The sequence below is a fragment of the Grampus griseus genome (assembly GCF_964374135.1).
Source record: "Grampus griseus genome assembly, chromosome: 11".
NCBI lineage: Eukaryota > Metazoa > Chordata > Mammalia > Artiodactyla > Delphinidae > Grampus > Grampus griseus.
In genome coordinates this window covers 422,013-445,964 of record NC_139005.1, presented here as the reverse complement: position 1 = coordinate 445,964, position 23,952 = coordinate 422,013, and the positions used below count along the sequence as shown (strand labels likewise).

The 23,952-nt window shown below is 46.8% G+C and overlaps 1 protein-coding gene and 1 long non-coding RNA gene across 3 annotated transcripts in view; both read left to right on the top strand.

Moving 5' to 3' along the window:
* BCL2L13 (BCL2 like 13) overlaps nt 1-19,050 on the top strand; it is a 66,125-nt gene extending 47,075 nt beyond the window's left edge. For both annotated transcript variants that reach the window (XM_082665240.1, XM_082665239.1), the window contains 2 exons: nt 1,535-1,678; nt 16,653-19,050. In XM_082665240.1, coding sequence (XP_082521366.1) covers nt 1,535-1,678; nt 16,653-17,402 — 894 coding nt within the window. In that variant the 3' untranslated portion in view covers nt 17,403-19,050. The remainder of the gene's footprint in view (nt 1-1,534; nt 1,679-16,652) is intronic.
* Nucleotides 19,051-22,297: 3,247 nt separating this feature from the next.
* LOC309830479 lies at nt 22,298-23,726 on the top strand. The gene is made up of 3 exons (XR_014297486.1): nt 22,298-22,701; nt 22,790-22,930; nt 23,607-23,726. It is a non-coding gene; the product is annotated as an uncharacterized lncRNA (long non-coding RNA).
* The last annotated feature ends 226 nt before the right edge of the window (nt 23,727-23,952 follow it).

The window sequence follows — 23,952 nt, the reverse complement described above, 5'->3', positions numbered from 1 at the left end:
TATTATTTTTATATAGCAAGTATGAAATATTTGCAACTCATTTTTTTAAGAGGTAATAGAGCTTAAACATGAATAACTTTAAAATATGCATGTTCGTAGATTATTATGGGAAATGAGAATGTTTTGAGGTATGGAACATCCCAGGCCTTTGGAGCTGGTGTGATGTGAGTCTGTAGGGCTGGTTCACAAGCTCCTCTCCTGCTCCAGCTGAGACAGACACTAGGCTGGATGAACAGCCGTGTTCGTTTCTGTTTTCAAAAGTGTCACAGGCCTCTGATTGTAGAAAAAGCCTAACGGTCTTCTCTATAGCTCTATACCCTCCATTGGTGCCAAGTAGGGCTTTTTGCTGCATTTTGGGCTGGAGTTCGTTTAGAATATCAAAAAGTGAAGATGTGTGTTTTTCGCATTTTTCTTTCAGACTTTGATAGAGATTCCTTCAGGGCTGCTTTTACTTAAAAAAAAAAACAACCAAAGAATATTAGTAAGGACATAGACTCATTGTCTTTTCTGTTTGTCCTCTTCTGCAGAACTGTGTTGTAATCCCTCAGCCATGACTTCGGCGGGTCAGTGACAGGAAATTGGAATTGGTTTCATTTCCTTTCACGTCCTTCCCAGTTGTGTGGAGACCTCTTGATGATTTAGACAGAAGAGACGGCCCGCAGACAGTTAATTGAAAGTACTTAGTTCTTTTCAGTATGCAGGGGTTTTTTTGGAAGGAAAGGGACTCCAGTTAGGGACTAGGGACTCCGAAATAAATTTTTATGATTTTAAAATATTGAGCCATAAGGTTGTTAGGAGTGATAATAACACCTCTGGTTTTCGATGACTTGTATAAGATAGCTCATAATTTTGAAAGTTCTTGTTTTCAAATAGAATAAAAGGCCATGGTACAAAATGCACAAAGTACAGAAGACATACACTTGAAAATACTTTCCCACCCTTGTCACCACTTACCTAGTTTTCCTCTTTTTAGGCTACCACTATCACCAGTTTCTTAGGTATTTTTCAAAAATACTATAGGGTTATACAAACTTGTGTGTAGATGTTTTGTTCTGTTAACAATAATGTTAATAATAATGGTACCATTATTGTACATACTCTCCTTTATCTTTTTTCACTGCAAGTAAATCTTGGTAATTGGGCAGTGGACGATCTTATGCTTTTTAACAACTACTTGATATTTTACTGGATGACCAAAATTTGGTCTGTTGGGTTGTTTCCGGTCTTTTGCTATTATAAATAATGCTTCAGTGAATTTCCTGTATATATGTTGTTACGCATGCACGCGCGCATGCACACACACACACACAGGCCCGGTTGTTTTCATATAATATTATTTCTACCACCCCGTGGTATAAAACATACATGCATTATTCTCAAAAATTCCAGTAGGGGTCACTATTTTATTTCCTTTATTATAATAAAAATGGAGTTCCATTATGATACACAGGAGTGTATTTTCTAGTAGTTGAACATATAAAATGAACGGTAAGAATTTCAGTTTGTTTTTTACTCTCTCATCTTTGCCTTAAAGGTTTTGGTGCCTCTGATTTTGCTACGGCAAATGCTTTTGGAGTTGACAAGACGTGGTCAAGAACCTTTGAGTGCATTGCTGCAGTTTGGTGTGACTTTCCTGGAGGACCATGCTGCCGAGTACATCATTCAGCAAGGTGGCTGGGTATGCACTTTCAAGCTTTTTTTGGGTTTTTTTTTTTAATCATCTTAAAAGAAAAATAAAATTAAGCCCCTCATGGTTGTTTTTAAAAGCATAGGTTAAATATCATTAACATTATTGTTCAGTGTTATTTAATATTGTGATTGGATGGTGATCAATGGAAAGACTATTCTTGCAGTTTAAGTTAAATTAAGATTTTACTCCTAAATTCATATGTGGTTTTTTTTAATATTTATTTATTTATTAGGTTGCGCTGGGTCTTAGTTGCAGCAGGTGGGCTCCTTAGTTGCAGCTCGCCAGCTCCTTAGTTGCGGCACATGGGCTCCTTAGTTGTGTCATGCGGGCTCCTTAGTTGTGGCATGTGAATTCTTAGTTGCAGCATGCATGTGGGATCTAGTTCCCTGACTAGTGACCGAACGTGGGCCCCCTGCATTGGGAGTGCAGAGTCTTCACCACTGTGCCACCAGGGAAGTCCCCATGTATGGTATTTTTAAGTGGTTATAATTATGAAACATTTCATACTAGCAAAAAGTGTATAAATAACTTCTATATACTTAGTATATAAAAGTATATAATAACATATACTGAGAAAAAATATATAATAAGTATATAATAACTTTTATATACTTACACTTTAGAGGTGAGGAATAATAAATGAACACCTATGTATTTATTACTCTTCCCAGTTGAAGAAAAGAACACAGTCAACACTTTTGAGTCTCCTTATATACCTCTCCTAGATATCCACATGTTCCTACCTACTTCACAAGGGCAACTTCTATTCTGAATTATAGTTTTAATATGTATATATCCCTAGACAGTGTATTATTTTGTATGTTTGGAACTTTATGTAAATAGTATCATACGTATTCTTCTGTAACTTGCTGTTTTCATTCAGTGTTGTATTCTTTTTTTTTTGTGGTATGCGGGCCTCTCACTGTTGTGGCCTCTCCCGTTGCAGAGCACAGGCTCCGGATGCGCGTGGGCCATGGCTCACAGGCCCAGCCGCTCCGCGGCATGTGGGATCTTCCCGGACCGGGGCACGAACCCGTGTCCCCTGCATCGGCAGGCGGACTCTCAACCACTGCGCCACCAGGGAAGCCCCAGTGTTGTATTCTTAAGATTCACCTAGGTCATTATTTGTCAACTTTTTTTTCATTATCACCCCCCTAAGGTTCCTTTTTAGACATTTTTATCCTTATCATCTCCTTCCTCCCCACGTGAAATTTTAAAAGCACAGATATAAGTCTGTTTAGGTACTGGGGACTTTTGGAGGGCGACAGGCCTTTGTAATATCTAAGATTGCTCACATCTCCCCAGACCAGTTTTAACCGTCGACTTCATCCCCTTTGAGAACACATGATCCAAGCTGATGTGTTGATGGGCGTTTGGTTTCCATGTGTAAATATGTCACAATTTATCTGTAGTTTATTTATCCACAGGCTTGCCAGTAGACATTCCTTCCTTTCTGCTGTTGGAAAGAGTCTCATCCATATGTGCAGGAGTTTCTCTGGGGATATACTTGGGAGTAGAATTGCTGGTTCCAAGAGTATAGACATGTTCTGATTTACAAGATGATGCCACAGCGTTTTCCACAGTGGTTTCCAGCTTGCCCTCTGTCAACAGCATATAAGACTTTTTCTTTTTAAATATGAGAACTTTTGTTGTTGTACCTCCTCCCCAACACTTAATATTGTCAGACTTATTAACTTTAAAAATTATTTATTAAAATAAGATTATTTAGGAATAATTTTAGATTTACAAGAAAGTTACAAAGATAAAGCATCCCCACATGCCCTTCACCCGGTTTCCCCTAGTGTTAACATCGTGCATAACTGTGGCTCCTTTGTCAAGTTGGCTTTTCCACATTGACTTTATATCCAGCAGATTTGTCCAACTATCTTATTATTCTGATTATCTCTGGGCTCCTTTGGGTTTTCTACATAGAACATCACACCATGTGTGAATAATGTCAATTTTTTTTTCTTGATGAGTCTATCTTTTTAAAAAAATGTATTGCACTAATCATCACCATATTAACAGAATTGGTATTAGAATCCATCCTTGTCTTTTCTGATGTTAATGTGAGTTAAATTTCCTTTAATCGTTCCACCATTTAGTTGTATCAGTCCCGATGAGTGAGGTTGGCCTGTACTTTTTCTTGTTTGGTTTCAGTTTTAAGGGTGTGCTGGCTTCATAAAAGAATTTAGAGTTGGGAAGAATGGTTCCTCCTTTTCTGTACTCTGGAACAGTTTGTATGAGACTCAGATCATCTGTGCCTTGCTTCCTATAACATTCCTTCAAAACCACCTGGTATTTTCTTTGAGGGAAGGTTTCTGTTTTTTCTTGTCAACTTTTGATAATCTTTCTAGAATATTATCCGTAAATTTTCAGATTTGTTGGCATAGAGCTATTCATATTTTCTTTTTTTGGAGGAAGGTACAGTGGATTTTAATTTTTTTAATTCTCTTACACTACTTACTTTTTAAAAAAGTTTTCTTTTGGAGAATTTTGTATATATATGAAAACAGACATGAGAGTATAATGAACCCCCCTCACTTAGTTCTAGCAGTCATTAATTTACTGCCAGTTATGCTTTATTCACATCCTAGTCACTTCCACTCTTAATACAGTAGTATTTTGAAGCAAAATCCAGACATCCTATAATTTTATCTGTAAAGATTTCACTATGTGTCTCTGAAAAATAAAGGTTCTTTTTTAATTTTAAATCACAATACCATTGTCACATCACAAAAAAATTAAAAATAATTTCTTCATATCATCAAATATCCTGTTAGCATTCAAATTTCCAAATGTCTCAAAAATATCCTGTCTTTAAGTCTATGCAATGTGTGGGTCTGTAGTTCCTTTTTTATTTTATTTTACTTTATTTTTCACTGTGTTGGGTCTTCATTGCTGTGTGTGGGCTTTCTCTAGTTGTGGCGAGCAGGGGCTACTCTTCGTTGCGGTGCATGTACTTCTTATTGCGGTAGCTTCTCTTGTTGCGGAGCACGGGCTCTAGGCACGCAGGTTTCAATAGTTGTGGCTTGCGGGTTCAGTAGTTGTGGCTTGCAGGCTCTAGAGCATAGGCTAAGTAGTTGTGGTGCATGGGCTTAGTTGCTCCGCAGCATGTGGGATCTTCCTGGACCAGGGCTTGAACTCGTGTCCCCTGCATTGGCAGGTGGATGCTTAACCACTGCACCACCAGGGAAGTCCCGAGGCTTATTAATTTTATTTATTTTCTCAAAGAACCAGTTTTTGGTTTTGTTGATTTTCTCTATTGATTTCCTATTTTCAATTTCATTGATTTCTGCTCTATTTTTATTATTATCTTTTCTTCTGCTTACTTTGGATTTAATTTACTCTGCTTTTTCTAGTTTCCTAAGGTGGAGGCTTAGATGATTGATTTTTGATCTTTCTTCTTTTCTAATATATGCATTCAATGCTGTAACTTTCCACTTAAGCACTGCTTTCACTGTCTCACACAAATTTTAATAAGTTGTATTTTAATTTACTTCAAAAGATTTTTTATATTTTTCTTGAGATTTATTTTTCGACCCATGTTTTATTTAGAAATATATTGTTTAATCTCCAAGTACTTGAGGATTTTCTAGCTGTCTTTCTGTTATTGATTTCTAGTTGCATTCCATTGCGGTTTGAGAGCAGGCATAGTATAATTCTGTTCTTTTAAATTTGTTAAGGTATGTTTCATGTCCCAGAATTTGGTCTGGGTGAATATTCCACGTAAGCTTGGGAAGCAGGTGTGTCCGCTGTGGTTGGATGGAAGTAGTCTATAGGTGTCTATTGTACCCTGCTGGTTGTCTGCCTGCTGGAGCTGTCCATTTCTGGTGGAGGCTGTTGAAGTCTCCCGTTGTCTTGGTGGATTCATCTGTTTCTCTTGCAGCTCTTTGGTTAGGTGTGTACATATCAAAGACTATTACATCTTCTTGGAGGTTTAACCCCTCTATCATTATATAACACCCCTCTTCATCCCTGATAAGTTTCCTTGCTCTGAAATCTGCTCTGTGTGAAATTAATGTAGCTACTCCCTCTCCCTCCCTTCCTTCCTTCCTTTAACATGCAGTATTTGTATCTTAGACATGCAGGGAAAGCTATTTGAGAATCTACTAATTTAAAGCAAGCAGCTGTATACAGATAACAAAAGAAACAACATCTTGTTACAGCTCGGCACACAGCATCCAAAGCAAATAGGCATGAGACTGTGAACATTTGTGTAGCATTAAAACCAGGTGAGTAACATGCTGCAGGGCTGGGAGAGGGAAAATGGAAACGAGAAGACCAGTGTTTCCAGCGCTCTCCGTGTGTAATGCTAAATTTCTCATTTGATGACCCATCCGGGTGCTTCAGATGTGATGTGCGGTGAGAATGGCAAGGAGGGAGACAACCAATCTGCACACCTGCCTAACCTGTTTTCACAGGTCTTCTTTCAGTGGTAAACCACTTTGAGCATCTCTTGAATTTGTTGTTTAATGATAGCTTTCTTATCTCAGGCTTTAAACTCTCTGGATATAAACAGTGAAGTATTTGGTACTTTCCCCTTTATAATAAAATACGTTCCACGTTTCATTAACTATTTATTTATTTAGGCTGCACCGGCTCTTGCGGCATGTGGGATCTTGGTTGTGGCACACAGACTTTTTAGTTGTGGCATGCATACAGGATCTAGTTCCCCAACCAGGGATCGAGCCTGGGCCGCCTGCATTGGGAGCACAGAGTCTTACCCACTGGACCACCAGGGAGGTCCCCATGTTTCATTAAAAGTATACACAACAGGGGCTTCCCTGGTGGCGCTGTGGTTGAGAGTCCGCCTGCCGATGCAGGGGACACGGGTTCGTGCCCCGGTCTGGGAAGATCCCACATGCCGCGGAGCGGCTGGGCCCGTGAGCCATGGCTGCTGAGCCTGCGCGTCTGGAGCCTGTGCTCCGCAATGGGAGAGGCCACAGCAGTGAGAGGCCCGCGTACCGCAAAAAAAAAAAAAAAAAAAAAAAAAAAAAGTATACACAACAATGATCAAATTCAAGGTTTAAATACTTAGAAATATAAAACCATAGTTAACAAAGCATTAAGTATCTAAACGAAGACTTACTAGATTATAAAACAATAACTAGTAAAATATTGGTATTTAAACAATATTAGAATTTTAACTATATAAATAAACCTCATTAATACTTTGAGAAGGTGGCTTACTATTGAGCAGTAGGTATTGGGGAAAAGCCTTTTCTGACGTAGCTTTCTGATAGTTCAGGGGATTGTCCGGTATCGTTGTGTAGCATAAATTGATCCAGTAAACGTGGCTTACGAATTTCTTAAGAGCTGTGAGTGTTTACCTTGGATATTATATAATAGTACAGACTTTACTTTCTTCTATTATTTCCAAATACACTTTTATGTGATACATTAGAACACATTAGCTCATATAGACTGTCGTATAATCAACTAAATACAGTTTTGTAGGGGTTTTTTCCCCAGCACTTTGAAGACCAAACCACACTATATTATGGAACTGAGGATTCGACCTAACATTTCAGCTATATTTTCTTTGGTAAACATTTTAACGATTGCTAGGTTTTCCTCTTACAGTATCAATCACAGATGGTTTATAAATGATATGTGTGTGTTTAATATGAAATACTACGCAAAACAGTCATAGGTCATATATTTTCAAGAAGAAATTAAACCAGTTGTGAGCAGGAAAAAGCTATATCAAGGTCATATATAGAACGAAAATAAAACAGAAAAGAGGAATAAGAACAGGGAAAAAAATTACAGTTGTAAAGGTGTTGGTTCTGCAATGTTCTTTTTTTTTTTAATTTTATTTATTTGGCTGCATTGGATCTTCGTTGCTGCGCGCGGGCTTTCTCTAGTTGTGGCGAGCAGGGGCTACTCTTCATTGCGGTGCGTGCACTACTCATTGCGGTGGCTTCTCTTGTTGCAGAGCATGGGCTCTAGGCGCGCAGGCTTCAGTAGTTGTGGCTCGCAGGCTCTAGAGCGCAGGCTCAGTAGTTGTGGCGCACGGGCTTAGCTGTTCCGCAGCACGTGGGATCTTCCCGGAGCAGGGCTCTAACCCGTGTCCCCTGCATTGGCAGGCAGATTCGTAACCAGTGCGCCACCAGGGAAGTCCCTGAAATGTTCTATTATTATTATACAAGATAATCAGTCACCAAGCTGAGGATATTTTCTTTCATCAGCATATCAGCTTTGTTGCTCTGTGGATTCTGCACACAGGATGAGTGGCCACTTGGTCCACGGGGACATTGAAGCACTCGTGACGTGGCCCCTGTACCAGATCAGCTTGCTCACTTGCTTTAGGGACACTTTTCTTGAATGTTTCGCCTCCCAAAAGAAACCCATCCAAAATACAGTAAGCCTTCTCAGAATTCAGGATGATATCAAGCTCAAGTGCACAGCCAAGGTCCTTGTCAGGTTTTTCCAGGTAGCAGTGGGTTGTTTCCAGGGCCCCCAGCCCCTGTCCTGACCCTCAGTGGCACACAGATGAGCACGTCTTCCGTGAACATTCCTCTCCTCTTACCACTCAGGAAAGCTGCACCTTTTAGGTTTTGGTACTTAAATGGTTTGAACGGTTCTCTTGTCATCTTTTCCTTCTCTTTGTCTGATAGTGGGATGTACCGTTTCTGCAGTTGAAACTCCCCTGTGACGAAGAAGCAGTGTAAACTGCCTGGCGGCCGCGGGCAACAGCTCGAGAGGGCCCGGCTGGTGGCTGCTCCCACTTGCCTCTGACGAGTGTCTGCATGGTCAGTTTACTCTTAACGCGTCTGTGTCTTTACGTGAAGCGAGTTTCTTAGACACAGCAGACAGTCGGATCTTATTTTTTCATCCAGTCTGACAATGTCTTTCTTGTAGTTGGTGTGTTTACACTATTGATGTTCAAAGTAATTATTATTATTATTTTTTTAATTATTTATTTTTATTTTTGGCTGCACGTGGGCTTTCTCTGGTTGTGGCGAGCGGGGTCTACTCTTCGCTGCAGTGCATGGGCCTCTCACTGCAGTGGCGCCTCTTTGTGCAGAGCACGGGCTCTACGTGTGCAGGCCCCAGCAGTCGTGGCACACGGGCTCAGTAGTTGTGGCCTGCGGTCTCCAGAGTGCAGGCTCAGCAGCTGTGGTGCGCAGGCTTAGCTGCTCCACAGCATGTGGGATCCTCCCAGACCAGGGCTCAAACCCGTGTCCCCTGCATAGGCAGGCGGACTCCCAGCCACTGTAATTCATCTAATTACATCAAAGTAATTATTGATGTAATTAGATGAATATCTATCATATTTGTCATTGTTTTCTACTTGTTGCCCTTATTCTTTGTTCCAGTTTTTGTCCCCCACTCTTTTTCTGCCTTTTGTGGTTTTAATTGAGGATGTTGTGTGTTTCCGTTTTCTCTCCTTTCTTGGCATGTCCATTACATTTCTCTTTTTACCTCTTTAAGTGGTTGCCCTACAGTTTGCCATATACGTTTACAACTAATCCAAGTCCACTTTCAGGTAACACTGTACTGCTTCACACGCACTGTGAGTGAGTGAGTACCTTGTAAGAGCATCCCTTGTGTCATTGCTGTCATTCATGTCACTTGTATAAGCACACATAATCGAATACATTGTTGCTGTTATTACTTGGAGCAGCTGTTATCTGGAAGATCAATTAAGAATAAGAAAAATAAGTTTTTATTCTCCCTTCACCTACTTCTTCCTCAGTGGCCTCTCTTTCTCTGTGTAGATCTGCGTTTCTGACTTATATCATTATCCTTCTCTAAAGAACTTCTTTTAACATTTCTTACAAGGCATGTCTACTAGCAATTCCTTCAATCTTTGCTTGTCTGAGAAAATCTTTATTTCTCCCTTGTGTGTGTGTGTGTGTGTGGTGTGTTTGTGAATAGTTTACTTTATTGAGATATAATTCACAGCCACACACTCACCCATATGAAGTGTAGAATCCAGGGGTTTTTTGTATATTCTTACTTGTACAACTTAATACATTTCTTTTTAAGATCACATGTCTTGCCTTAATTTTTATTTTTCTTTCTTTTTTTAATATCTTTATTGGAGTATAATTGCTTTACAATGTTGTGTTAGTTTCTGCTGTACAACAAAGTGAATCAGCTATATGCATACATATATCCCCATATCCCCTCCCTCTTAAGCCTCCCTCCCACTCTCCCTATCCCACCCTTGTAGGCGGTTACAAAGCACCGAACTGATCTCCCTGTGCTATGCGGCTGCTTCCCGCTAGCTGTTTTACGTTTGGTAGTGCATGTATGTCCATGCCACTCTCTCACTTCGTCCCGGCTTACCCTTCCCCGTCAAGTCCGTTCTCTATGTCTGCGTCTTTATTCCTGCCCTGCCCCTAGGTTCATCAGTACCGTTTGTTTAGATTCCATATATATGTGTTAGCATGCGGTATTTGTTTTTCTCTTTCTGACTTACTTCACTCTGTATGACAGACTCTAGGTCCATCTACCTCTTCGCAGATAACTCAATTTCGTTTCTTTTTAAGACTGAGTAATATTCCACTGTATATATGAGCCACATCTTCTTCATCCATTCATCTGTCGATGGACACTTAGGTTGCTTCCATGTCCTGGCTATTGTAAATAGTGCTGCAATGAACATTGTGGTACATGACTCTTTGAATTATGGTTTTCTCAGGGTATATGCCCAGTAGTGGGATTGCTGGGTCGTATGGTAGTTCTATTTTTAGTTTTTTAAGGAACCTCCATACTGTTCTCCATAGTGGCTGTATCAATTTACATTCCCATCAACAGTGCAGGAGGGTTCCCTGTTCTCCACACCCTCTCCTTCATTTTTGAAGGATAACTTCTCAGGAACAGAATTCTAGGTCAGTAGGTTTTTTCTGTCAACGCTTTAAATGTTCCCCTCCACTCTCTCCTTGCTTGCTTGGTTTCTGGTGAGAAGCTAGATGTAATTCTTATCTTTGTTCCTCTCTAGGTAAGATACTTTTTCCTCTGACTTGTCACAGAATTTTTTGTTTACCTCTGATTTTCTGTAATTTGAGAATGACATGCTTAGGTGTAGTTCTTTGGACACTTACTGTACTTGGTGTTCTCTGAGCTTCCTGAATCTGTGGTTTGCTGTCTGACGTTAATTTAGGGACATTCTTAGTCATTATCGTTACAGATATTTTTCTCCTGTTCCTTTCTCTCTTCTCCTTCCGTGTTCCAGGTGTGTGTGTTACACCTTGCGTAGTTGTCCCACAGTCCTTGGATGCCCTGTTGTTTTCTTTCCCCCGTCTTTGTTGTCTTTGCCTTTCAGTTTGGGATGTTTCTGTCGAGACATTTTCAAGCTAAGAGGTTCTTTCCTCTGCAGTGTGGAATCTAATAATAAGGCCATCAAAGGCATTCTTCATGGGAATTCCCTGGTGGTCCAGTGGTTAGGACCGGCGCTTTCACTGCCAGGGCCTGGGTTCAATCCCTGGTTGGGGAACTAAGGTCCTGCAAGCTGCTCGGCATGGCCAAAAGCGGGGGGGGGGGGGGCGTTCTTCATTTCTGCTCCGTGGTGTTGTGTTTACATCTCTAGCATTTTTTCTTTTTGGTTCTTAGGATTTCCATCTCTGCTGACATTGCCCATCTGCTCTTGTGTGCTGTCTGCTTTATCCGTTAGAGCCCTTAGCAGATTAATCATAGTTGTGTTAAATTCCTGATCGATAGTTCCAGCATCCCTACCATGTCTGGTTCTGATACTTGCTCCCTCTTTTCAAATGTGTGCGTGTTTTTCTTCTGCCTTTGGTTTGCCTTGTCATTTTTTCTGGATAGCCGGACATGATGTCCTGGGTAAAAGGTAAATAGGCCTCAGTGACGTGGTGGCGAGGTGTGTGGCGGGCGCGTTGGAGTCCTGTGACTAGGCTCTGTGGGTGAGCCTGTGCCCCCCCGTGAATTTGGCCAGAGTTTCTGTGTCTCTCTCCTCCTTTACATGGGGCAGGACTGGAAGGTTGAAGTGGGCTGCCGGCGAGTATTTTCCTTCCTCTTGGGCAGTTAGGCTGTGGTTAACTGGTTCCCCCTGAGGACACAGCTTGTCAGGAAGATCAGGGCTCATTTTCCCCCTCGCCCGGGAGCAGGGAGCCAGGGGGGTAGAGGTGAATCTCAGAATTGCAGGGCCTCCCTGGGACTGGTCCCCCGGTGACCCCCAGCCCCGCCCATCCGTCTCCAGCCTCGGGACAGCGGTTTGCCCTGTGGCATCACCTCTCTTCTCCTACAGTCTTTGAGATTTCTGGTCATTCAGCTTTTTAACCCACTTCGGGGTGGAGTGGAGACGTCCAGGTCCTTCCACGGGGAAGCTGCAAGTCCCTCGGAAGGTTTTGCTTCTCAGTTTTGTGCACACTGAGCCCCCAGCGCTCCGCAGTTACAGTGTCGGTTTTCTACCCAGTAACCCTTAGCTGATTGTGGGTGCTGTGCCCCTCCGCTAGGCGCTGCCACCCAGAAGCTGAGTAAAATGGGCCCTCCTTGGGCTCAGGGCAGGGCGGGGTGGCATGTTCTGTGCTGTGAGGTGGCTGTGTTACGGGGCTCGGAGGACAGGAGGAGGCCGGGGTCGCTGGGGCGCAGTCAGGAGCACATGTCCGCTGGCGGCCAGCTTTCCAGAGAGAGAAGTGGAGAGTGACTGTCTGCTACTGTTGGTGCTGGGACTGCAGGGTAGCGGGGGTATGTGTGTGCACGCACGCTTGTTTGCTTGCCTTCTACCTTATTTTCTCCCTGGCCAGAGTAGGGGCGTTGAGATTGGAATCACAATTTGTTTGTGGCCCCAGCTCTGCCAAACATTAGCCCTGAGTTTTGGGGGGAATTCATTTAACTTCGCTGAGCCTCAGTTTCATCAATTACAGTATGGAAGAGCAGCTTCTGTAGCTCACAAAAATGATGGTGCGAAAAAGTATTCTGTGAAAACAGTACATTTTTACAAATATCAGCTTTTCAGATGTGTCCCTAAGAGTGTGTGTTTTTCCGCTTCTCGAGTCTGAAGTTTCCTTCGAGTTTTGGTGGTGACTGTCTTTGCCGGGCAGCAGTCAGGCACAGCCGGGTATGAGCCGGGACAGCCCAGCTCCCGCTGCTAGTAGGCCTGCGAGCCCGCAAGGGGCCACCGTGGGGTGGGCTTCTCCTGGGTTTTCTCCTGCGACATGTGCTAACCTAAATACTTACTGTGAAACATTTAGATTACATGAAAGATTACTGGGGGAAATGTCATCTGTAATAATATTAAATAGTTTGAATAAAATTAATTTTGGGGGCTTCCCTGGTGGCGCAGTGGTTGGGAGTCCTCCTGCCGATGCAGGGGACGCGGGTTCGTGACCCGGTCCGGGAGGATCCCAGTTGCCGCAGAGCAGCTGGGCCCGTGAGCCGTGGCTGCTGAGCGTGCGCGTCCGGAGCCTATGCTCCGCAACGGGAGAGGCCACGGCAGTGAGAGGCCCACGTACCAAAAATAAATAAATAAATTTTTGTCTATTTTTTCCGACTTGAAGCTTCTCATTTCTGTTTTAAGAACTGCAGACCTCAAAAAGTTTATGTTTGTTTTCATCAAGGACGTTTGAAGACTGACTCTTGGGAACTTTTAGGTCAGAACTGGTTAGAACAGAGTGTGGGAGGTGACACATAGTTTGTGATCTAAAATCAGTTAAGTGGGTTTTGCAACTGAAGTAGTTTCAGTGTAGTAAGGGTTTGGTTTAGTGTTTCATGAGATCTGTTTATTTTATGTGTGAGTGTGCGTGTGTACTGCACTGTGTTTAAAATGTATTCTTTGTGGTCTTGGTCATCACATTAGGTGGAAAGTTACTTCTCTGAGTCTCTCTCACAGTATTTTCTTTGGGGTTTTTTGTTGTTTTTGTTTTATTTTTATTTTTTTGGCTGCGCCTCAAGGCTTGTGGGTCTTCGTTCCCCGACCAGGGATCGAACCCGGGCCCTTGGTGGTGAAAGTGTGGAGTCTTGACCACTGGACCACCAGGGAATTCCCTCTCTTTTCTTATTTTAGGTTAATAGCGATCTAAGAGACATTTGGTCGTTAGTACCCTGTTTGACTGAATGTAGAGAAGCAAGGTATCTGTGTTTGTCTTTTCCGGTGAATACTTGAGAGAGAGATCGTAATGATACGGGTTGGCTGGTACACTCCAGGGGACGTGGGTCTCTGAGCTACCAGGGAGTGGGGTCTTGGGAGTTGGCCCCGGTGTCCTCGGCTGGAACAGTTAAGTTCATTGGCCGCTGTGACCCTGTGTGTGAAACACTGCTTGAAGTGGCAGAATAATTTGTAACTGGTGTGAACCAAAACAAAACTCGAAGCAAATGTGGTTAATACAGACGTGGTGAAGCACTGCCGCACACTTTGAAATGGTTCTTTGAGTGATCTCCAAGCTGTTTTTACTTCGTTCCTACCACTAAAACCAAGGTTACGCTTACATTTTATCTTACGTTTATTCTACAAGAGTCCCTTTACCTCCGTATTTGTTTCTTCTCTACTTCCCTTTTTCTTTGAAGGGTTTCATGAATATATCTTTGTGTATTTGCTTGACGAAAACACCAAGAATAACCTTTTCCATTTGCTTCTTGCTGTAAACTGAGGAAAAAGCACCAGTGTGGAAGTCTGGGGTTGGGGGGAGCCTTGGGCTCGAGCGTTAGGGGAGCACAGTTGACGAAAGCGTGGGCCCTGCAGGTGAACGGCCTGGTTAGATCCAGTCCCAGCTTTGGACTTCAGGCCAATTACTTACCCATCTCAGTTGCTTTAGTTTCCTTATCTGTGAAAGTGAAATGAATTAATTTCAGTAAAATCTTCAAAAGGACACTGGCGTCCAGTTCTCACAGCAGCTGAGGGACCTTGGGCAAGTTACCTGATCTCACTGGGCTTCATGTGTTTAAACAAAACATAGTTTTCTGATTCTTTGTACATATTTATTTACTTATTGGCCACGCCGTGCGGCTTGCAGGATCTAGTTCCCCAGCCAAGGATTGGCAGTGAGAGTGTGGAGTCCCAACCACCGGACCTCCAGGGAGTTCCCCCTTCATGCATATTTAAACTCTAGTTGGTCCCAATCCGTTTTATATTTTTGAGCCCTTGAAGTTACTCCTTTCTGTTTTTTGTATCAGTGGGACTAAAGAGATAGCTGTTTCCAGCAATATACATATTTTGTGCTAAAAATTATTTAAATTGTTGGAATGGATCTAAGCCTAGTTGTAGATGTTAGTCCCCTAATGTGCTAAGTTTTAGGTAAAGTATTACCCAAAACAGTGCTTTATCTTTTATTGAAAGCCTAGTCTTCATTAATGACAGTAATAGTCAAGGGAGAGGCCTCTATTTTTATATTTTTGCTTCAGATGACCAGGAGTGAAAGTCTCAATGGTCATCTATTCTTTCTTTAAAACTTCTTACATAAAAGCACAAAATTTTTGGTGAATCGTCATTAAAATAATCACGTCCAAAATACAGAAATAAGTCGTAAGGTAGAGAGTCCATGACAGCAAGGAAAGAGGCAACTAAGTCTGACTGGCTTTGCGGCCATATCGTCCCCCAGAGTTGTCACTTGACAACCGTGTTGATCCAGTATCTTGGTTGGATGAAGAAGTCTTCCAGATACGGGATGAAGAATGTTCCTGACTCTCAGCCTTGAGCTGTTAAAAATAAAGAGAACAGTAGTTTTACGCTAAATTCTGTTTTAGTTTGTTAACTTTTCCCTCATTTCTTCACGATGCAACTTGTGAAATTTCCATTTCACTTGTTTTGGCTTCGAGCCCTAAATAAAAAGTAGCAAAGGTCTCCTTTCTGAGGATTAAAATTTTTACCTGTTTTATTACGGTTCCTTTGTTTTGCTTTTTAAATCAGTTCTTGCTGTTGGAGGTTCTGTTTTTAGCCCTTGGTGGGAGTTCCCACTGGTGAGCACGTGGATCTCTCTGACCCTCAGGCCGTCGGCTGCAGATGTGAGTCTAAGGATAGGGGACACAAGGGACCATATTGCTTATCTCCAGACAACTCGAGTGTGACCGGATCACAGAGCAGAACTACTCTGCTTCGTATAAACGGCACCGTAACCACAAAGTAGAGTGGAAATTGGTTTGCTTGCATATGCTCTGCAGACTCCGTAGCATCTGCGGGTGTCGTCCAGACTCTGGGTGACTTCCCGTCTGTCTCCGCCACGAACCTCCTGGTCCCCGTGTGTCCCCTGCCTTAGGGCTGCCGGTGTCGCGGTGAAATGTGTGCCTCCTGTGTCGGTCTTCACGTCTAGATGGTGAATTTGTCAAGAACCAAAATTGAGTCGTGTTCTTCCTTGTGACCGGAGCTGACACAGCCCCCACAGGGAGCCTGGAGCGCCCGTGGCCGTGTTGCTGCCGTGTGGCTCCCGCCGCCAGGAGGGCGGGAGGCCTGCGTCCCCCGCACCCTCCCCATCGTCGGGGCAGCTTCATCCATGACCGAGTGGCCGATGACCGTTCCCTTGCCGTTGAGTCAGGGCCGTGGCGTCTGCTGCCGGCACCTCCCTGGTCACCGCAGGCTGCTTCCCGTCCCCGGCTGACGTTTCTGGGCCTCTGCTGGGCGGTGGCTCTTCCCCGCCCCTCACACGTCCCTCCGCCAGGCTCCTGCACCTCCCCAGCTGCCAGCAAAGCGCGTCCTTCCCTGTCTGGGCTCCTGACGGCACCAGCCCGGCCGAGCGATAGATCCCTAGGGCACAAGCTGCCTGCCTTTTTCTCCGCTGTGTTGCATTATTTATTGCATTAAATGTGTATAAATTGATTAGAATATAAATCAGCTTTTTGCTTTTTCAGCTTTGAAGAAACTGGTCAGAGGATCGTCTTGTTAAAAATTCTTCCCCTGTGTTGGTCTACAAGCAAACACGTTCAGTCCAAAAACTGTAGGTTTATACAGTGCATTTATCCCTGGAAGTTCAGTTTAGGAAAGGGGCTGCCTCCAGATTTACATTTATTTTAGGTCTGTTTCCCCTTCTTTGCACTGACCGCCCCCCTCATCTCCTAGGGCGCTGTCTTTGCCCTGGAGCCAGAGGACGAGGAGCGCCCCGCGGGCACCGCGGAGGACAGCAACGACATCTACATCCTGCCCAGTGGCGGCTCCACGCTCGCCAGCCCCCCGGAGTCTCCGACGACCGCGACGGCGTCCTGGCAGGCCGAGGGCTTCCCCGTGTCGCTGTCCAGCAGCCAGAGCTGGCGCACCGAGAGCCCACCGGTGTCCCTGGGTCCCGAGTCGTGGCAACAGGTCACAGTGGACCCCGAAGAAGTCAAGAGCTTGGACAGCAACGGGGCTGGAGAGAAGAGTGAGAACAACTCCTCCAACTCTGACATCGTGCACGTGGAGAAAGAGGAGATTCCCGAGGGCGCGGAGGCGGCGGCTGTGGCGGCCTCTGCCCTGATGGCGGCCGGGGAGCCTGGCCCCGAGGGGTCGGCCGGCCAGCCAGCCAGTCCCACGACATCTCTGTTCGTGGAACTCGCTGAAGAAGAGGCGGGAGCGGCCAGGTCCGGAGCTGCCGAACTGGAGCAGGAGGGGGTCCCGCCGCTAGAGCCCCCGGTGGAGCCCCCAGCAGCCCCGCCGGGCGGAGGGCAGGCGGTCCGCGGGTGGGGGGTGCTGGGCGCAGGGCCCTCCCCGGGCGGCCCCGAGGAGGCTGGCCCGCGGCCTGAGGGCAAGTCCCTCCTGCTCCTCGGGGGGGCAGCCGCTGCTGTTGCCATCCTGGCGGTGGCAGTTGGGGTGGCACTGGCTCTGAGAAGGAAGTAGATTTTTCGGAGAGAGAACACAAAAAGGTGTAAGGTTTTAGTTGTGTCGACTGGACTGGAGCGGCCAGAAGCTAGCTGGACATCCCTTGGACACTCCGGGGTCAGGAGGACTTGGGTCCGCAGGGCAGGGGGCCGACCCACGTGTTAGGGCTTGAGCTGGAGGCTGCGCACAGTGGTCTGATTGGAGGTCCCAGGCCTGGGCGCCTGCTAGGTTCAGGGTCTTGTGTGTAAAGTGCCCCCCGCCTGGCGTCCACAGCCCCTGGGTAGCTCCCGGGCCTGGGGCCTGTGCCCTGTAGGGTGCGCAGCCTCCGCCCACCAGCCCTGTAGCGCCTTCCCCAGTGGTGGCAGCCCCACCCCACGTGTCTCCCTGTGTTGCCAAACGTCCCCCGGGGATAACGTCATCCCGTGAGAGCCACAGTCTCAGAGCGAGAGGGTCCCCATGGGGGCGCCTGGGGGGCAGACCCCAGGCAGGAGGGCGTGGCTGTGGGCCCCTCGGCTGCTGGCGCACTCCTGCCTGGAGTCTCAGCTCCTCTGTTCTTCCCGCCCTCAGTCCCGCAGCCCAGGTGCTCTGCTGGGTCTCAGCCGCCTCTCAGGTACTGCCCTGCCCGCCTCGCCCCAGGGTGCCCCGAGGCCCCGTGCAGAGGGCTCGCCCAATGCTTCCCGCAGTTCCCCTTGTAAAGATGCTGCCTTTAGTCTTTAAACGTACGAGACGGAAGAGACCTGGGGCCCCTGTCCGTGACTGCGGGGCAAGTTTGTCTGCGCGTCGGAAGCTGGAGGGTGGCTTAGCTGGCCTATCGAGGTTGCTCGCAGCCCTTTTGTCTGTGGGCACCCTTGAGCCGACGGGGACTCGCCAGCCGGCAGCGTCTCTCTTGCTGGGCCTCGCTGTCCGTGACCTGGACTAGCGGGATTCCCAGGTTCTGGCCTCAGCCTCCTTCCCAGTCAGGCCGCTCCTCGGCGGTCTCTTGCCAGGTGATAAGGGTTTCCACATGTGGGCTTACAGACTGGGGAATCATAACTCTCATTCAGTACACAAAGTCTCCTAAATATCATTGAAGTAAAAAGCAGGAAAGAGAGGCTGCCCTTGAGGGTCTAGCTTGGCTTTCAGAGTTCCATAACGGAGGCTCACACTGAGCTCGTCACGGCCCAAATGCCAGAGTGACAAACCGTAATGATCACGGTCAGCACGTGCCCGTGGAGACTCAGCGTAGCCTCATCCGCTGACAGCATCCCTCACGGGTGGACCGCGTCTCATCATGCCTGAGGTCAGTGTCACAGATGGGGACACACGTGCTTGAGACAGGTCATCTCAGATTTATCCTAGTAAATGTAACAGGTTACTTTTTAAATCCTGAAATTTGTAATAAAATTACTTTACCTATCCTGATCACCAAAACTTGATGTTCTAAATGTGCTTTAATTTTTTAAATTTATTTTTTTAAATTAAATATTCTTCCTAAAGCGATACTGTTTAGAAGTTGGTCAGAAAGGTCTGGAGAGTGTGTGTGTGTGCGCGTGTGCGTGTGTACAGCTTTACCAGGCAGTGTATCGTGCGTTCTGAGTTTTTGGGTCTCGTTGGGGAGGGATGTTGGTCAGGGTCTTGGTGTCCTTCACTGAGGAGCCAGAGGTGAGGGAAGTGGGGTTTTCCTCGTGTGTTCCGACTGCAGCACTGGTGCTTCGTAGGGGAAGAGCGAACTGCTGAGTTGTCTTCATTCTCTTCCCTTTTATGATAGAATATTCTCTTTCCAGTGTTTACATGTAAACTCTGGATCCTCAAGCCCATTGGCTGAACGCACTGAAGCAGTAACAGGAGCCGGTTCGTTTCTGAGCTGCTGGCGGGAGGGCGGCTGGCGGGAGGTCTGCGCTGCGGAGGCTGAGGTCTGCGTTCTCCACGGCGGAGGGGTAAGGCGGGGCCACGCTTTACTCAGCAGTGACCCAGACAGCGTGGCCTTCAAGCACGGGGTTCCCGAGTGATAGGAGGACCTCAGCGTCCCCTCTGGTTGTGGACAGGAGGAGGGAGCGCCTAGTAAGGACTGTGGTGGTAGTGGCTCCCATGTTTTGCTGTGACGTTAAAAACTGCTTCTCAGGTGCCCACCCCCTTTTTGGTGGGACTGGAACATCTGCGTCTAAGGTAGAGGGAGGATGATGGTGGGACGCAGGTGTGGAACTCAGACTCGTCACCCTCGTTTGAACTGCTGTGTTGGTACGTCCTGCAGAACCCTTAACTGCTGTATTGAATGTAATGATTTCTGATCACTTGGCAAAAGCCACTGAAGGTTTCTTGAGAAAAATACCAGGATTAAAGAATGCTAGTTTATGTTCTCTGGAGTAAAGTGGTGACAACTCCGGGGCCTCAGAAACCAGTCAGTCCCAGCGTGCCTTACGGCCATCAGCACCGCCCCCAGAGAGCCTTCTAGATGAAAAGCCATCTGCTGACCATCTGGTTCCCAGAGGCTGATCCTCCGCTCGCCTGTTCTCTCTCCCTGGGTGTGAACCGCCCCTGTTCATTTCCCATAGAAATTCATTTCCTCAGGCTCTTGCTGATTCCTGCTAATATAAAAGCTGTGCCTGTTCCTTGCCTTTTCCCTGAAGGCTTTGGCATGGGGACAAATGTCATACCCGTAGAATTTTTAAATTATTTTAAGAGATGTTTTATAGAAATGAAAGGTATTGTAGGTAAGATTTTTTCCCCTCTTCTCTTAATTTCTTATGTCTGTTTACACAAACTTTACTTACCAAGAATTTGACGTGGTCATTTCATCAAGAGGGGCTGTCTGGTCTCTTTGTAGAAACAGCTTCTAGCCTCTGGACCAGTTCCACGCAGGCAGTATCTCGCGTCAAGTCTCAGCAACACACCTGACGCCAGGAGAACGTGTCCTCTTCCCCAGAGGACCAGGATCTGTCCTTGGTGGAGCCCCCCTGTTCTCCACTCCCCGCAGGGGTCGGCTGTGAGCTGGGCTTGAGTCCAGGGAGCGTCTCTTTTCCTTTCCCTAAACAAGGGTGGTCATTATCGTCTCAGCAGAGGGGCTGAGCAGTCAACAACACGCCAGGGGCTGTTGGAGGGCCTCCCTCGTCACGCTTCCCCTTCGCACCCCCTTGGGGTCACTACTGTCCCAAAGGCGTCTGGCATCTGTGCGGCAGGCAACAGTCAGAGCTTCTGACTCAGGTCTAGGGCTTCCCTGGCGTCTCCCATCCTTGTAACCTGCAGAGGTACCAGCAGGTACCCTGTCCCGCGTGGAGCGGCCCGTGCCCCGGGGAGGCTGCGGTTGGGCAGGGGCTGAGCCAGCTCCGTGGGACTGCACGCAGGAGCCAAGGTTTCATCAGTCTGTCCCAGGTGCTCACCGCACCAGGCCTCTCCCAACATGGACCTGGCGCCTGGCGGTTCCAGAGCCGCCCCGCTGGACTAGGGTCTCCTTGGCTTCCTTGGGTGGTGTGGGGGACAGGTGCCTGTCTGTGCCGCCCGGGGTGCAGGGGGCACCCACTCGGACACAGGCACGTCTTGGGAGCTGACGCTGGGAGCGCGACCTAATCGGGAAGTCGTTGCTGAAGTGTTGGTCCGCATCTCCCCTTTCTTCGCACAAGACGATTATTCCACCGTCCCGTCTACACCGCAAGCGCTGCTGTAGCCCAGGGGGCTGCTCCCCAGGCGTCCGCAGGGCCGCCAATCCCGCCGCCCCTCACGGCCACACCGCACCCTCCCGCGAGCTATTTAGAGCAAGTGTTGGCCTCCTTCCCCAGGGAGAGCCAGGAGGTGGGCCCCTCCCTACTACGTCTGGACGACGATTTCTGGTGAGAGAACTGTACTAAGCGGCTGGGTTCTTGGTCAGCACCGAACGAAGTGACAACTTACTGTTTTCCTAGACCTGCTGTGTTTTCCTTGCTGTCACATTTGTTCATTTCCTCCTTCAGGTTAAAAGTGCCTCTTTCTACCTGACTTGTTCCTTGGCTGCGGTCTGCGTATTACGGATTCTGACGCTATCATCCCTCCTAAGGCCTGTGGTGAATCGGTCACCGTGGTAACACCCTCTTCCTGTGTGAGGTGCCTCTGCTCGCCCGCACAGCTGGCTTGTGGGTTATTCCGGCTCCGCTTGCCTTCATCACTGGCCTTCTGTGCTCGCTGGGGGAATGCAGCAAAGCGCAGCTCTGTGAATGGCGCTCTGTTGCAGGCGGCGCGGGGAGCAGACACCAGAGGATGTAATGAAATGAGCCTTGAAGACACTGATGTTCACACAGCAACCCCCTGCCTCGACCCGGGAGGGCTGCCTCCAGACCATCAGCCTTGTCATCTTACGTACGTACCTATGTGGTTTGATTGCAGGTTCTGAAAACACGCTAGCAACACCCAAAGGCCCACTCGCACAGCTAGTGAACTTGCTGGAGAATAACAGTGGCTCCGGGGCTGCAGCCCAGCAGTCAGTGCCGGCTCCTGAGGAGCCGGTCTGAGTACACCGGATGGGTCTCTGGACTTTCAGTGATGCCGAGCACCTTTTGTTCTCTTAACCATCACTTAATTCAAATACTTAAAAAGCAGGATGAAACGTTCTCTTAATTAAAAACATCTCAATTCTGTCCACGAGGGTTGTGATGTAAAATGCACCAATTTCCAGGATGTACCCGAGTCCTGGTGGCCAGGATGTGCTCAAGGCTGGAATCTCTGTATGACGCTGGCTTGGGGAGAAGAGCGGTCATCTTGCTTTATGATCAAGAAAGTATATCTGACTTGGTCTGGAAAAATTGACACCAAAACATGTATAAACTGCATTAAAACGGTGGCTTACTGTATTAATGTACGCAAAACAGCGGCAGGTGAAGATGCTGTGACACATTATTTATTTACCTACTTACTGCACCACACGGCACGCGGGATCTTAGTTCCCCAGCCAAGGATCAGACCCGTGGCCCTGCAGTGGGAGCGTGGCTCTTAACCACTGGACCGCCAGGGAGGTCCCTGAAAACTTTAAAGTATTGTAAGAGATAGTCTGGGATGATTTGGTGCTTTAGAGCTCCTTTCTCTTCCATTAGTTTACAGAGTTGACTACTTGAGTTTAAATTGCTCCTGGGCCTGGAAGAAACTGTCTCCCTGCTGAGACACATTGTACTGACTGATCCCTGTGTCTGTGTTCATGTGTGATTCACCCTGTTTCCACGGTGACATGAGCCCTTTAAACCTAGAAGATTGTTTCCAGAGGCGCAGCCACACCTACTTGCTTTTAGGACTTGCAGCGTTCTGCAGGTGTCAGCCTGAGACCCAGCCCTGGGGTGCTGTGTTTGACGCTGAACCATGGAGTCATTTTTCTTTTCTGGTAAGTTTAAACTCAGGGAACAGGGAAGTGGTTTTGGTAACGTATTTATCAGTACTTAATTACTCGTGTTCGAATTGTCCTTCCCCAGAGCATCATGGTCACAGTAACGAGGGCGTTTCTATTACTGGTGATGTGAGACCTGGACCCTACCCACCATTGAACTTGGACGCAGACCAATCCTAGTAAACACTTAGCGCTCGGAACAGACCGGGCTGTATTGCTTCTAATAGTAAGTACTCTGGTTTACTCTGGTGCTAAGTGATTGCGTTTTGTTATTGTATTCTTTTTTTTTCAAATTTTATTGGACTATAGTGTTTTGTTTTGTTTAAATTTATTTTTGGCTGCATCGGGTCTTAGTTGCCCCGCGACATGTGGGATCTTAGTTCCCCGACCAGGGATCGAACCTGCATCCCCTGCACTGGAAGGCAGATTCTTAACCACTGGACCACCAGGGAAGTCCCTGTTATTACTTGTATACTGACTGTGTGTCTAGAAAAGGGAGCCACCACAAATGCTGTCTAACTGCTCTTTCACCTTTATGCCTAGAGACCTGTTCTCTGCATAAGCAGCTTCATAGGTGCAGATGAGCTGGGGGCACAGCTGAAGATGAAAGCGTAAGACTCTTCACAGACATGCCCCACAGGACAGATGCAGTAGCTTCTCCAGTAGCTTAAAATTTTTATCAAAACCTTGACTTCTTGGAAAGAGAAAAGGGTGCGTTTAGTTACATGATTTTGGAAACTGGTTGACATAGGCCTTGAAATTACCTCCACGTCTTTTAAATGCCTGTGGTTCCTGACTCAAGTAGAAGGAATTCACGGTGAAAAAGTCAAACACACAAAAGTCTGATTTTCCTGTTAAACGTTCGAGTCCAGAACCTCTTGTGCTGCTTGGTTTTTAAACAGGAAGACCGAGTGCGCCTGAGCCAGCGGGGCCGGGGTCACCCTGAGCCGGGACAGAGCCACGATGCTGCTGGCCAGAAACCGGTCACCCACAGTGGGCCAGCGGGGTGCTATGGGAGCCGTGGGGCTGGTATGGGCCACTGACTGATTCTGGACCGGGTGCCCTACATCAACGGCAAGTTCAAGGAAGACGATTAATTAAACCCATCCCCTTGGACCCCTCCGGTATCTGGTGGTGCTGCCTTCTTCCATCTGCATCTGGAATGGCCCAGGCTCTTGGGATGAACCTCGAGGAAATATACAGTGAGAGATTTCCTGTGCTGGTGGAATTAGCTTTGGTATGTGAACA